This window comes from Ursus americanus, chromosome 2 (genome assembly GCF_024610735.1).
Source record: "Ursus americanus isolate L20-20 chromosome 2, mUrsAme1.1.p, whole genome shotgun sequence".
Taxonomy (NCBI): domain Eukaryota; kingdom Metazoa; phylum Chordata; class Mammalia; order Carnivora; family Ursidae; genus Ursus; species Ursus americanus.
In genome coordinates, this window is record NC_142128.1 from 40,815,323 (window position 1) to 40,829,880 (window position 14,558).

The following is a 14,558-nucleotide window of genomic DNA, read 5'->3' on the forward strand; positions in this document are numbered from 1 at the left end:
ACTGCCTTAGAGCAACGCAGGGAGCCTAGGATGGCCGCCAGGGCTCCCAGGATGCATGACAGCTGCCAACACCAACTACTAGGGAGAGGGCTGTCCTCTCCGTGGACATACTGGAGAAGCCGGGAGGCGAAAGCTAGGGGAGAGGAAAGAAGGCAGAGATGAGCTCAAGGCCCCCAGAGAATGGAGCCTTTGTGTGGGGTACAAATGAGGGACAAGGGGGTGATTGTGTGGGAGGGCCGGAAGTGCCACACAGACTGGCACCACCATAACCAGCACCGGATTCACCCCTCTCCTGCTCCGAGAACTCCCTGAGCCCCAAGGGACCAGTACCAGACCTGGTCAGGGAAAGCAGGGCGTGCCCAAGGCTGCAAGGGATGGAAAGGTGGAAAGGAGGATGTGCAGCCAGGGGAAAGAGCAGTCTCCCCTGCCATTATTCCAGACCCAGGGAACAGGAGGCAGAAGGAAAAAGACAGAAGCAGCTTTTACTATATTTACATCCAACAAAACTTCGCAAGGAACAATCCTTACCGCGCAGTCAGGGCCCTGGGTGGGTGAGGCATTCCCCACGGTGGAGTAGATGGGAAGGATTAGGGCTGGACGGGGCTCCTCCAGCTCCCTCCTGACTTTCCAGGAGCTACAAACCGCTGAACCGTGGTGCCCCGTTTCCCTTCTCTTTCTCATCATCCCCGGGAACCTCCTAAGCAAGGGGGCTATGGCTCCAAAATAAATAACTTGAAATACAAACACTAAGGTAGAAAGATAACGACGAAGCGCTCTGGCTACTGCAGCAGCGCCAGGGAAGAAGGACCATCCCTGGCGGGGAATGACATCCCTCCCACTCAGGGCAAAGACTCAGTAGCTCTGTATCTTTCCGGTTGTTTTTTAAAACAAAAACTTAGAAAATGACCAGGGCAGTGCAGATCTGTGGGCACCCTGGAGGTGAGTTCCTGGTATCATCTGGGGGAGGAACAGAGCTGTGCCAACTCCCGCCAGGCCTCGTACAGCATCAGCGCGAGCATACTGGGCAGGCTGGAAATAGGGGGACTGTGACTTTTGTTAACAGTGGGTCCCTCTTCTTGTGGCCCACATTCAGAGCCTGCGGCTGGGCCAGCTTCCCAGCCCATTCCCAACTCCTCTATGAAAGGAGTAGGAAAGCAGGGTATGTCCAGAATCCGTTCTCCCTCACCTCCCCACCCCAGGCCGGAGAGGAAAGCTGAAGGGTCCCTAGCATTCCAGAGGTGCTCCAAAACATTTCCGGCAATCAATGGCCTTTGGGGTGGGCATCTGTGCCCGTCGCTGCCTCAGCTCCTCCTTGCCCATGCTGCTGGCCAGCTTGTTAAAGGCGGACTTGTACTTCTTGTCGAAGGCCACTGGGGAAGAGGGGGAGGTAGGTCAACAGATTACAATTCTAACCCCCGACACCTGGCCCCAGATACTCAAACTCCTCAGCCCCCTGCCTGCTCCCTTACCTATGTCCACGTGGTCCTTGCCCAGAGCAGCCATTGTCAGGAATAAGATCTCACGGTAGATGCCCCTGGAGTGGAGGCAGAGGGTACGAGTGAGAGAAGGGGGGTGCGGAGTCTGGGACAGGCCAGGGACCTCCCGGATGGGAGCACCATACCTCTGCAAGTGCAGACCAGTGGGAGGCGGCCCTAGAGTCTCCAGTAGGAGCCCGACCGCCTTGTGCACCTCGTTGAGACCCACGTGGCGCAACACCGCCTCCAGGAGCTCCAGGCTGAGGGGCGCGGGTATGGGGCCTGGCCATACCACCCGTTGCGGGATCTGGCCTGGGTGAAAGACAGGAAGGCAGCCAGGATTCCTGAGCCCTCTGGGCAAGGGACCCACGCCTTCCCAGCCTAGGCCAAACACCAGACTCACTGTGGACCCTCCAGAGCACGTAGAGCGGCGGGCAGCTACCGGGATCGGGGGTCAGGACGTCCCACAGCAGCCGCACCTGCACAGATGCTGGATCTGGCGTCAGCCAAGGAGCTGGGGCCTGCTGGGAGCCAAGACAAAGGAGGCAGACTCACGGACCAGCAGGCGGAGGGCTAGAAATGGACCGGGGACGCTCCGAGAGACAGAGGGATGTTGTGGGATACAGCCGAAAGGGAGAGGGAAAGGGACCCTTGTCCCGCATGAGAGTGGAAGCTCTCTGAGAGCACGCGCTTCGTTCTGTGATCTGCGGCGTCCCCGAGCCTAAAAACTGCTGGGAACCTGAAGGCGCTCAATAAACGCTGGAACACGAGACGTCGAGCAGTTACCGCGGCAGGTGCCAGGCACTACACAGGCGTCGGACAGCCCCGGGGGCCGGGCACTCAGGGCACTTTACAGACAAGTCAATGGAGGCTCGTGAAGTGAAAAGGCCAGGGGTTAGACAGACCAGGTGCAACTGACTCCAAGACCTGTGCTCGCTCTACGGGACCTGAGAGGCCCAGAGGTGAGGTGGGGAACACCCAGCAAGCAGGGGGCCACAGGAGGGCACTGACCTGGGGGGGCGGGGGCCCATCACAGGAGGCCAGCACCAGGCATGGCAGAATACTGGGCAGGCGCAGCCGCTGGAAATACCACAGAAGGTTCCAGAAGATGATGGGGTGGGCAGCAGGCAGCTCAGGCAATGCCAGCACCTCGCTGCCCTCATTTTCCACCAGCGACTCCAGCTCCTTACGCAGCACCAGGGGGCTCAGGTACGCCCAGGCCCCACCCTCGACCCGGCGGGAGGCAGCCTGTCAGGCACAAAGAGGGAGGACGGCCCCATCCTCAGATACCTGCTTCCCACCGAGCCACTACGTCCAGCAGCTTCCGAGATGCCCCGTTCCCTCCATGCCCGTCACACCCCCCCCCACCACTGGACAACACACACAGACACCCATTCCTTGTGCCCCTTTGGCCCAGCCCTTACCCCCATGTGCCCGTTGCAGAGCTGGGGCTCATCCAGGGCAAGGCAGAGCCTGCGGTCACTGAGCACAGGGCCTGGGCCCCCAGGGATGGGAGCATCTTTGCTGTTACTGGCACCAGCAGGGGCAGGCTTGGGGCTGGGGGCACTGTAGGGGGATAGCGGGGGTCAGCGCTTGAATCTCTGCCTCCCTGTCCCACCCGCAGCACTTGCCCTGCTTTGGGCACCTGGGTCGGGAATCAAGGGTCTGGACACTGAGCAGGGGCACAAAGGGGCAGGCACAGAAGGGGCAGACTGTGTTGAGGTTGGAGTCATCAGGTGCCCAGCCAGCCATGATCTCCTCATCATACACCAGCGAGTCGCAGGCACGGCACAAGGAGCAGCTGGACAGCAAGATCTGCAGGCGAGAAGACCCCCCAGGCTCAGGAGCCCAGGCTCCTTCCACCTCGCCCAGCCCCTGCCTCTGACAGAGGGGAGGGGCGGGGGGCCTGCACGTGCACGTTCAAGCACAGCTGTGTGGGAGGGGTTCTCCTCACTTCCAGGGAAGGTGGCTGCAGGGATCCGGGGGTGTCGCTGAGGCGCTCTGAGGAATGGCGGAGGCTCAGGCTGCTGACGGAAGACTCTGAGAGGTCCCACTCGCTGCCCAGAGAGGCTGAGCTCTGCCATCACAGGAGAAAGGGCAGTCAGCCAGCCCCGCGGGCCTTCTCTGGGCTCTCTCCTTGTCACCAGCCCCTCCCCAGGCCTCCTGGTGCTAACGCATCAAGACCGTCCCCTCGCTGGCTACCTCTGAGGCAGTGGACCCAGGACGCTCCCGGGGGCGCAGAAGGCTGTCCATCGGGCTGCGGCGGGCGGGGGGAGGCAGGTCAGGGGGCAGCTCGGGTGGGGGAGCGCGAGAGGCAGGGGAGCGGCGGGAAGGAGTGAGTAGTTGTTGCAGGCGGGCGCCCAGCCCTCGTCTGGGGGTGCTGGCCTCTTCCTGACGCCCACCAGGCTTGGGCGCCCGCGCGCTCGGCCCCTCCAGGGTTTCAGTGGACTGGGCACTCAGGGCTGAGCCCGAGTCCTCTGGGCTGCCTCCAGGTGCCGGCTCCTCGCCGGTCAGGCTCAGGTCTGAGAGGCTTCCATCGCGCCAGGGCACAGGGGACCCCCGGGGCTCCAGCACCCCCAGGGCCTCTATCACTGCAGGGCAAAGAAGAATCAGAGAAGACAGAGCCTAGCCCGTCCTCCAGGAGCCAGGGAAACACAGCCCCAGGCCACACAGGCTCCTGTAGGCACCATTACCCCCACGACAGCGTGCCCAGCAAGGTCCCCCAGCTTCCGCAGCACACCCTCCCCCCAGAGGGCCCTTCCAGCCTGGCTCTATCCTCCTCTCTCCCTGCCAAGCAGTGAGGAAAGCCGACTGGGGAGGATGGGTCAAGCGGACACTCACTGTGGGCCACGCCAGCCTCCACCGTGGGCTGTGCCCCGCGGGCGCTCCCCAGACTGCCGCTTTTCACCAGGCGCCCCGTGGGTGAAGCTGGGTCCCGAAAGCTTCGACCAGCCCAAGTAGTCTGGCGCTGAAGTGGGCGGGTAGGGGAGGGACGGTCCAGACGGGGCTCTGTGACAGACCAGGAGGCGGCTGAAGGCCGCCGGCAGAAACCCGGCCCCAGTCCGAAACAGGGCTCCTTGTGGGGTTCCTCCCAGGCCCTGCTTTGTTACCAGCTGACTGCAGCATCCCCGTCCCCGAACTCCCGATGCCGACCACAAGGCCAGCCCCAGCTCTCCGTGGCTCCCCCCCCCCCCCCCCCCCCCCCCCCCGCCAGCCTGGCTGCTCAGCCCCAAGCCCGTCACAGGCCCGACGCACCTGTCTGGGCGCCGCTTGCCTCTTGCGCGGCCGCCTGCCGCCGCCGCCGTTCTCTCAAGGGCTGGCGGAACTGAGCGGCCCCCAAGACAACGTTCCGGAGCTTGGCCCAGCGCAGGCGCCCACCCGGTGTACCAGACAGCCACTTGCTTTCCAGCACGGCCTGCCAAGCACAGTGCCCATCAGGATGGCCTACTTCCACGCCCTGCCTCCAGCCTGATGGCCGCTGCCTGTTCCAGGAGCACCGGGGACCCAGGGGCCCCCTTCCCCTGCAGACGTCCTGCCGAGGGCCCGGCCAGGAGCCAGAGCCCACGCGAGGGTTAGTTAGGATGAGGGATCTGGAGGGAACCAGAAGCCGTGTAGATACTTTGTATCCAGATCTGCTTCTTGTCAAGCATATGGCTTTGAAGAAATCTTTTTAACTGTTTTGGTCATCATCTTCGTCACGTAAAAACCAGTTTAGTATTGTGGTTAAGGGCCTGAACGCAAAAAACATCGCTATGCCTCTGTTCATGCCCTGACTCCCTCATTTCCTCCATGTGGGACCCCGGACAAGGCAGCAGCTCTCTGCAACCTCACTGCCTCCCCTGTAAGATGGGGGAGAGGGGCTACGGAAAAGATGAAACGACAGGAAACCTGTGCTGTGCCCGGAACAGCGCCTGGCACGCTGGCTAACACCAAGGCTACCACTGGGAGGGGGCAGTCCTCCTTGTCAGGGCTACGGCGAGTGAGTAAGCCACCAAGTGGGAGGAAACGCTGTGTGGGCACTAAGGCACAGTGACTGACAGTGGCTACAGGGCCTGGTCGCATCGTCCAGGGCCAGTCTCCAGGGGGGCGTCAGGGAGCGGCATCCTCCCCATTCGCACGCCTGGCACTGGCTGCCGTCCCACCCCAACCAGATCCGGTACCTTGTTGTAATAGCCGTAAGTGATGGTGTTGGGCACGATGCCCGCCCGCCTCATCTCCAGCATGACCCGCACAGACAGCACGGGCTGCCCGTAGTGGGAGCACAGCTGCATCAGCACCCGGTAACACACCTGGGCCCGGAGAGGCACAGGGTGAGGGGCCCGCTCCCCACCCCAGCCCCCAGGTCTCCGCCTCCCCCAGTTCCTGCAGACTTCACCGGTCCAGGGCAGCTCCTGGGGCACCCCAGAGCACAGCCCCCTGCCCTCCCCGCTGACCCACACCCTCCAGTCTCCACCGCTGTCCCCGGAACACATTCGGTGAATGTTATGAGCACCTGCCCAGCTCCCCACCAGCCTCCTCCCCGCCCCCACAGCTGCACAGGCCCCCCCTGGGGCTGGGCACGGACGCCCACCTCATCGGGCAGCACCACCTTGCGGCTCTCCATCTGGCGCAGCACGTGGTAGGCTGTGTGCAGCGCCTGCACGCGGGAGGGTGCCGACCGCACATAGGCGGGCAGACATAGGAACCACAGCCCGTAGCAGTGCCCCAGCAGGCACCGAGCCCACAGCTCGGGCACCGCTGCCGACTTCTGTGCCATCCGCTGGGCGACCTTCGTCTCCTGGATGGGGCAGGGCACACCTGGGTGAGGACAATGCCAGGCCGAGGCGGGGTCTCAAAGTGGTGTGGGGGGAGCAGCGCCCGCCCCGAGGAAGGGTCCACGCTCTGCGGAGGCAGGAGGGTACTGCACACAGGGCTCAGCCCGAGAGCCCCAGGCAGAGATACCTAGCACCGACAGGTGCCCTGGAAGAGGCACCGAGCCCCCGGCTTCCCGGAGGGCTCGGGAGATGAGGGTGACGATGACGACGACAGTGCCAACAGCTGTGTTTTATGGGCCAGGCACACTGAAATGTGCCGACAATCAGGTAGGTACGATCATACCCGCTGCACAGAAAAGAAACGGCCTGAGTCAGATGCCTCTGTGGGGCCCACGTCCCAGTCACCTGTTTGGTGCGGCGAGGGGCAGGGCTGCTGGGGGCACTACGGGACGGGCCTGGCACAGGCAGCGCGCCGGGCTGCTCCCGCGGGGACTCAAACAGCTCAGCCCGCAGCTCTGGGAACCCATCGTAGCTGGAGGGGCAGAAAGAGGCACTATTAGGAGCAGTCAAGGCTCAGCCAGCCGCAGGGGCCCGGGAACAAGGGGTCTCACCAGTACTGGGGGGTGGATTCACTGCCCTCTGGCGCGGGAGGCTCCTCGGGGGGTGTGATAAAGACGGTGAGCTCACTGCCCGACAGCTCCTCCAGCTCCACCAAGGGGGTGGGCTCAGGCTTCTCCTGCTCCGGGTGGACCTGCAGCATGACGGGAAGAGGGTGGGCATCAAGACAGCGGGCACAGCGGGCACCACCTCCGGGCATCCAGGAGACGCCATCTCCCCGGAAGGCACCGCAGCAGGAGGCGCACGTGGGCCGGGGCTCCCTGAGGCCCTGGAGCTACAGCTGGGGACCGAGTGAGAAGCAGGGGGGCGGTATGCACGGAAGCCAGCCACTGCCGAGGGGCTGTGTGCACGGCAGCTGCGGGGCGGCGCTCCCTGCACAGGCGAGGGGCGGAGCGGTTGTAGCAGGGAAAGTGCCGCGGAGTGGGGACCGCGCCCACTACCTTGTCCACGCAAGAGTCGAAGAACTCGAGGGCGGCGTGCCGAGCGGAGCCGAAGGAGCACTCCTCGATGAACTGCGAGAACATCTGCGTGCGCAGCAGCTGGCAGTACAGCTTGTGGCTGGAGCGCTCCCGAGATTTGAGGAAGCCTGGGGGTGCGGGGCGGGGGGTGGCGGGGGAGGGGTCAGCAGGCCGTTGGGCCCCTCTGGCAGGACGGCGGTGGGTGCTCAGCACCAGGCCCGTGGGGCCCTCCCTTCTGTCCTCAGACCAGAGGTCCCCGAGGATAGGGCCCCGGGGACAGCTTGGCTCATGGGGCGGATCACCCCAAGCCCTGGGCCCCACAGGGCAGGGCCAATGCCGGTGCCTATAAACACCTCTGCCGAGGGAGGGAACAGGCAAAGGAGTGGTGCCCCATCCCTCCCAGCCGCCCACCCAGAGACGGGCCCTCCCTACCCTGCAAGAAGAAGAGGTTGTCGACATCTCGAGCCCCCTCTGAGGGGGCCTGGGTGAGCGGACGCAGGAAGTCCCGGTAACCCTTGAGCAGGCAGGCCATGAAGCGGAGAAAGGCTCCCTGGACCTCACGCTCCAGCCGGGCCCGTCGGCCGCACACCGCCTCGTAGTCTGTCAGCAGGAACTCCAGGGACGCCTCCTCCTCGGGCCCGGTGTACGCTGGGGACAGGGCAGCCGCGGTCAGCACCGGCCTCAACCCTGCTCCCCACACACCAGCGCCAGTACCGACTGAAAGATTCCCAGCAGGAACAGTTTCAAGCCTCTGCAGGGACACGTCCGCCCCACCCCTGCGCACACCACCGGAACGTCAACGCGGCGTGCCCACACTCTCGTGGAAACGAAATCCTCGCACCTCGGACCTCCTCGAGGGAGGTCTAGCTCTCCACGGGCCCCCCAGCTGGAGGCCGAGGGTCCGCGCCGCTTCCCAGCCCCACCCCTGCGGGGGCTCTCACTCTGATCCAGCTGCTGGTACAAGTCTGTGAGGGTGGCTAGCAGAACCTTGTAGGGTCTGCGGGGCAGGGTCCGAGGGGAGAGGGACTTCTTGTCCTCGGTCCTATGAGACACGCAGAGGGAAGAAAGGGCGGTGGGGCTCCTGCCAGCCTCCCCTGCTGCTCGCAGAAGGTTCGGTGAGCAGATGTCACTGCGCACAGCAGCCCTGAGGGAGGCCCGGCCCTCTTACTGGAAGAGCGTGTTGGTGTCCAGATCCACGCAGATGACGTCGGCCGGCGGGTCGTGCAGATCGAAGTAGCTGGAGTGGATGCCCACGATGAAAGGCACGGGGGCGCTCAACACGTCCGCCAGCACCAGCGGGCAGAGCGGGATGTAGGGGCACTGCCAGTGCAGCGGGAAGATCATCTGCAGCGGCGGGGAGTGAGAGCCGGTGAGCAGGGCTGCGGCAGGAGACGGGGTGCGGCAGGGAGAGGGGACACTGCCCAGGGAGGAGGTGCCTGCTGACGGAAGCTGCTGCAGGTGGGGTCCGGAGAACCGCGCCTGCCTCCAAGCTGCACGTAGGCTGCGCCCCAGGAGAAGGCCGAGGGACCTCCACCCCCACCCCGAGGAAGGAAAAGGAAGTAGAGTCTGGGCAGGCATGGAGGCACCCGCGCGAACCTTCTGGGGAGGGAGGGCTGGGCAGGGCGGCACTCACAGAGACGAGGGCCTCACAGACGCTGGTGAGCAGGTCCGGCCTCAGCGAGTGCACGAGGACCTTGTGCTCTGTGAGCACAGCCAGCAGCAGCGTGACGGCCAGCTCGGGGCCTAGGCTCTGCAGCAGCTGCAGGTAGCTGGCACCGCTGCCGGAGTGCCAGGGGCGAAGGGTCACGGGATGCCCTGGAGACCCCTCCCCTGACACATGCCTCCGGCCCGGTGTGCGCCAACCTCGACAGCCGTGCCCACCTGCCTGGCACCTACCAGGTCTTTGCCCGTCACGGCCCCCCCACCTGGACACATACCTGAGGGGCAGGGGAGAGGACACAGGCTGGCACAGGAGCAGGTTGTCATAGGGAGACATCTGGGAGGCAGGAGAGCCGCAGGTCAGAATGAGGGAGGCTGGCCCCTGCCAGCTCCCTCCTCCCGGCCAGCCCCACGCTGGGCCGCAGCTCTCACCTGCACCAGGATGCGGGGTCTCTGTGGGGAAGGGAAGGGGACGTTGTGAATGAAGTGGGAGATGTGCCTGGGGAAGAGAGGGTTACCGGTCAGAGGCAGACCCCCAGTCCACCCGTCCCTGTCCCACCTGTCCTTCACCCTCCTCCTTCACCTGTCCACTCATGCCTCCCTGAGCTCAGGGCCTAGTCCTGCCCCTTAGCAAGCATAAACCGGATTTCAGGCCCCGCTCCCCCCAGTCCACAGACTGTACAAGCCCGTCCCCACTCCTTTGCACACCCGGCCCGAGCGCCACCCTAACCTCTCCCATCTCTCCTGGCCTCCCCCCCCCCCACTCTCTCATCGCCCCTTCCCAGTGTCTGGGCGGCCATGCTCACGCTTCCAAGGGCAGGCGGTGGGGGCCTGAGACGGAGTAGCGGTAGAGGAACGTGAGGAAGGCCCGGAAGGCAGGGAAGGCCGGCCAGCGCGACAGCACTGCAATGGCACGCCGGCTGCGCACAGCCCGGCCCCCCAGCGCCCGACCCCGCTCCACAGCACTCAAGAGGCCCAGGGCCCGTGCTTGCCGCTCTGACAGCCTGGCCCTCGGGAATGCCTCGTAGAACTGCAGGGCAGCACCATACACCTGGCAGGGGGCAGAGAGGCCGTCAGGCGGGCTCGGTGTAGCCCGGACCCCTCAGCGCACCCCACACACCCACCTTGTCACCAGCTGCACCCGTGAGCACAAAGGTGGAAAAGACGGGCACGGGGTACTTGGTCTGGGCGGGCCAGCACTCAACAGTGGCTCCCATGGGCAGGCAGAAGACGGGCACGGACTCAGGCAGTGGGAACGCCTCATTGTCCTCCTCTGGGTAGCGGCCGAGCAGCTCTGCACCCCCAGCAGAGTGGGGGGCACCAAAAGAAGGAGGGTCGATCAGACTCCAGGGAAAGGATCCAGGGGATGCCAGACAAGGGCCGACTGGCAAAGGGGAAGTGGGCTCTGGGCACACCGATGGTACCAGCCAAGAGGCACCAGGACGGGGGACATGAAGGACCAAGGACTTGGAGGAACAGGGCGGCGACTCACCTGCCTCGTACACCAGCGTGTTGGCCTTAGCCAGGCCCACCTTGTAGCACAGGTGCACCGCTGGACCCCACTGTCCCAGAAATGACAAGAGACAGACACATAGCTAACAAAGATGGCTAGGCTCCATTTTCTCCATCACCCCGTAATGGTCTTTTGTCTTTTTTTTAAGTAGGCTCCGTGCCCAGTGTGGAGTCCCCAAATGCAGGGCTGGAACTCACGACCCTGAGATCGAGAGTCAGGCACTCAGTTGACTAAGCCTACGTCAGCATCCCAGTGGTCTTTGCTTTAAAACTCCCAATAATCCCGGGGCACCTGGGTGGCTCAGTCAGTTGAGCATCTGACTCTTGATTTCGGCTCAGGTCGTGATCTCAGGGTCGTGAGATCGAGCCCATGTCGGGCTCCGTGCTGGGCGTGGAGCCTGCTGAAGATTCTTTCTGTCCCTCTCCCTCTGCTCCTCCCCTCACTCGCTTTCCCTCTTCCTCTCAAATAAATAAAAATCTTCAAAGGAAAACCTCCCAATAATCCTGGTCCCTCAAGACTAGAGTCACCCCTCTGGGCCCACCCTGGGCATCAGAGGCCCTGGTGCTAGGATGCCCTCTGCGCCCCGTGCCCGGCCCTCCCCGCCGCACGGGCCTCCGCTCCTAGCCCGGGGCCCTGCTCACCATGCCAGGGTTGAGGTTGCGGGGCAGGCGGCAGTAAGTATGTGGTGTGCCCTCGCCCTTGCTGGGCAGCACCAGGCAGAGGTCGGTGATGCCCAGGGCGTGCAGCCCTGCCCCCTCTGCCGCCCGCCGGTAAGTGAGGTAGGTGCGGGGGTGCCCAGGGCCTGGAGGGGCCAGGTTGGCCGAGTGGCTGTAGGGTGTCGTGTCCAGCACTTGGAAGCCAGGCTTGGGTCGTTCCTTCCCCTCGTACAGGACCCTGGACACGGAGAGCAGGCACAGATGTCAAGGGCTCAGGGCAGAGGAGGAAGACCCCAGTCCTGCCAGATCTGCAACTAGTCCTACCCACCAGGCTTGCACCCGCAGCCTTGTCAAACCGGGCACCAGGGCCCACTTGGAGCTGCACTCTGCCCTCCAGAACCCTGCGCCTCCGCTTCTGTCCTAGGCTCCACTCCTTCACCGGTAACACCCTGTCAAGCCTCCCTGGCTCTCATGCTCATTCATAAACGCCAAGAGGAAAAGTTTCCATTTGCGGACTCTGTGCCAAGCCCCACATACAGATGGCCTCATTCGATCTTCCCAACCACCCTGTGGGGAGGTGTTCTTTCCCCCATTCTACAGAGAGGCTCCACACCTGGCCCAAGATCCCACGCTAGCAACCGGCCACACTAGGCCACCAACCAACTCCAGGTGAGGGCTAGCTGCGTCCACCTCCCCCGCTCCCTGCCTCTAGCCTGCTTTCTTCCCACCCTCGCCCCAGCCCCCACCTCTCCCTGCCTCCCCACGGTGCCCACGCAGGAGGGGCACGCACCCCAGCTCAACCAGGGGGGGCTTGTCACGGCCCCGGCGGTAGCAGATGACAGGCTGAGTTCCACCCAGGAGCCCAGCACTGAGTTCCAAGGGGTGGCCCCCGGCGGAGGCCTGGATGCACGTGTAGCCCTGGGGCACCTCCTCGCCCAGCGCCCTAGCAATGACTGCCACGTCTGTGATGGGCTCGGCCGGCCGGGGAGGGCGCAGGGTCCCACTGGGTTCGGGAACCCACGTCTCCTCGGGGATGGGTGCTCCGTTCCCTGCAAGCCCAGCTATCACGAAGTAATCCACCAGCCGGGGGGGCCGCTCCTCCGCCATGGCCCCCCCCTCACTCACTGCATCTGGAACGGACAAGTGGGGCAGAGATGAAGGAGCGAGGGAGGCAACCAAGGGGCCCCCCTCTGCTCCCTCCTTTCCCCAGTCCTTCCAAGGGAGGGTAGGGTCGGTGGTGGTCCGCCAACCCTGAGCTCTCACGCCTGTGACGTCACCAGGCAATTAAAGAGACCGGGACCCTCCCGCAGGGCGGCACTAGCCCTCTCCCAAGCAAGCCCAGCTCCACTCCGGCGCCCACAGCTGACCTCGGCTCTGACCTCATACCGCTCCTGCATCCCCTTTAGAGGCCCCACCCGTCCTCACTCCCGACTGCGGGGACCACACTCTGTTCTATAATGGCCTGCAATGACATCATGCCAACCTGACAGTCTGTTTGAAGGGTTTCTGACCTTCCCACTCTACTGATGACATCATCAGAACCTCACGGTCCAGCTAAGGTTCTTAAAGAGCGCACCTCTAGGCTTTCAGGAGGACCCCTCGGGTTTCCAGGAAGGCCCACAAAACCCAAGTTTTCGTGTCTTTTCACCAGACTCAAGTGTCCTTCTTCCTACCCTGTCCACTAACCCGACAAAAAGCCCAGCGCCCTCCCACCTCCAGGATCCTGAAGTTAGGTCCGATCGGAGCCGCCGTGGGAGGCAGTCCGGCCATCTGCCCCGGTCCGCGGAGCGCAGGGAGGGAGCCGGGCGGCCCACGGGCCTCCACTAACTGTGTTCTCACCTGCCGCCATGGCCCACCCCGAGAGCGGGGGCCCCGGGGGTCCCCAGAGCCCGCGGGCGCAAAGCTGGGGAGCAGCTCGGTGGGTGGTTGCAGCACAGGACCGGAGGCATGGGGCGCTCGGGAGGGGAAGGGAGGGGACTTCCCGAAACCCGGGAGGGGAAGCTGCGCGGGCGGAAGTCGGCCCCGGGGCGTGCGGCGGGGGGACGGCCGGGCCGGCAGCGCAGCCGCGGGCGCGGGAGCCGCGCAGTCCTCCTCCGCCTCCCCCTGCCCCCACCCGGGGCCAGGACCCCGGGCGCGCCCCTCCCCCCGGGCCCCCGCCCCCCGTCCAGCTCGGCCTCACGCGGCCGGCCGCGGCCGGGGAGCCGCGGCAGCGGACCGGGCGGGGGGAGGGGGGGCCGCGGGCCGGGGGGCGCCCTCCGCCCGCCGCACACCTGCGCGCCCGCCCCTGCCCGGCGGACTCCCCGCGCTTTCACTTCCCCGCGGCGGAGGAAGCGGAACCAGCTGCGCCGCGGGGGCCCGGCGGCCCCGCCCGCGCCCCCTCCCCGCCCGCCGCCCGCCCGGCCCTACCTGCCGGCCCGCGGCTCCCCGGCCCCCGGCCCGCGGGCGGGCGGCTCGGAGGCGGGCGGCGGGCGGCGGGCGGCGGGCTACCCGGCCCCGGACATGGCGCCCGGCTCAGCACGCTCCCGCCGGGCGGCGGGCGGAGGGACAGGCGGCCGGGGCGCCGCGCCGGGCTCGTCCGCGCGCCCCGCTTTCTCCGTGGCCCCCCCACACCCCCACCCCGGCCGTGACCCCGCCGCGCCCGCCCGGCGCCTGCAGCGCGACCCCTGGCGGCCGGGAGGGCCCCCTGCACGCAGGCGGCGGGCGCCCGTCCCGCCCCGGGGCCTGGTCACATGTGGCCCGGGTGCCTGGCCGTGGGCCCCTGGAGGCCCAGGCTGCGCCGACCCAGCGACGCCCCTACTTCCAGGTTTAGGGCACACTGCATTCCCTGCGGGCCCGGGCCACAAGCTCTCAGTTCCCTTTTCTGAAAAGAACGAGGGCTTTGGAAAGAGGAAGAGGAGAGTAGTGGAGCTGGGGGTAGCAGGACGGACACCACTCCTCTGCCGGCTGCCGAGAAGAGCAGGGGGCAGGAGCTCACATGGTCGGAGGGCTGGCAGCCTGAGCCAGAAAGAGGAAGCCCCGTGGGGACACTGCGAGCAGGCCAGCACAGGATTAGTGGCACAGGGCAGGGAGGGGGGTGGGAATGCACGCACAGTACGGAGGCCCCGCGAAGACTGGGAGCATGAGGTCAGAGGCTGGCCAAGTAACGCGTGACTTCTGGGTTCTCTGGGTATAAAAGGCCCACAAGGAAGAGGGAGCCAACCTGAGCCCTGCCTGGCATCCACAGTTGGTATAAAATCCTCCTGGGGAGGCTCCCTCAGCTAGAGGATCCTTGGGGCCAGCTGCCCCTGGGGACACATCAGCCTGTGGTCTCAGCCATCAGTTGCCTCCTCACCCCACTCACAGCCAGGGCCTGGACAGGTGGGAGGGCACAGGAGAGCATGTGTGCTGCCCTGGGAGCCTACATCCAGTCTGGACACCCATGTTCA

At 65.3% G+C, this 14,558-nt stretch overlaps 1 protein-coding gene across 7 annotated transcripts; it reads right to left on the reverse strand.

The window, feature by feature from the left end:
• Positions 1-462: 462 nt before the first annotated feature.
• On the reverse strand, positions 463-13,739 carry DENND4B (DENN domain containing 4B). Of its 7 annotated transcripts, none has more exons than XM_045784298.2 (28): positions 13,540-13,739; positions 11,924-12,263; positions 11,119-11,371; positions 10,457-10,526; positions 10,089-10,258; positions 9,771-10,015; positions 9,397-9,463; positions 9,243-9,301; positions 8,939-9,083; positions 8,474-8,649; positions 8,247-8,347; positions 7,738-7,953; positions 7,288-7,433; positions 6,841-6,980; positions 6,635-6,782; positions 6,046-6,252; positions 5,636-5,764; positions 4,731-4,890; positions 4,317-4,484; positions 3,678-4,066; positions 3,430-3,552; positions 3,121-3,290; positions 2,900-3,041; positions 2,487-2,723; positions 1,879-1,999; positions 1,622-1,787; positions 1,470-1,534; positions 463-1,370 (listed from the first exon to the last, which is right to left on the reverse strand). In XM_045784298.2, exons 2-28 carry the CDS (start codon positions 12,238-12,240, stop codon positions 1,225-1,227), a joined length of 4,476 nt encoding a protein of 1,491 aa, XP_045640254.1. In that variant the 5' UTR covers positions 12,241-12,263; positions 13,540-13,739; the 3' UTR covers positions 463-1,224. The 7 variants fall into 7 exon arrangements, with proteins under 7 accessions (XP_045640254.1, XP_045640250.1, XP_045640249.1 ...); XM_045784294.2 differs by lacking the exon at positions 13,540-13,739 and adding an exon at positions 12,973-13,240 and having other exon boundaries at positions 3,678-4,060; XM_045784293.2 differs by lacking the exon at positions 13,540-13,739 and adding an exon at positions 12,973-13,239 and having other exon boundaries at positions 1,879-1,996.
• Between the last annotated feature and the right edge of the window lie 819 nt (positions 13,740-14,558).

Coding starts and splice junctions, on each gene's coding strand:
- DENND4B (XM_045784292.2), bottom strand. Junction 8,650..8,938: donor TCTGTGAGGCCCTCGTCTCT/GTGAGTGCCGCC, acceptor CCGCCGCTGCAG/ATGATCTTCCCGCTGCACTG. Junction 6,981..7,287: donor TCGACTCTTGCGTGGACAAG/GTAGTGGGCGCG, acceptor GTCATGCTGCAG/GTCCACCCGGAGCAGGAGAA.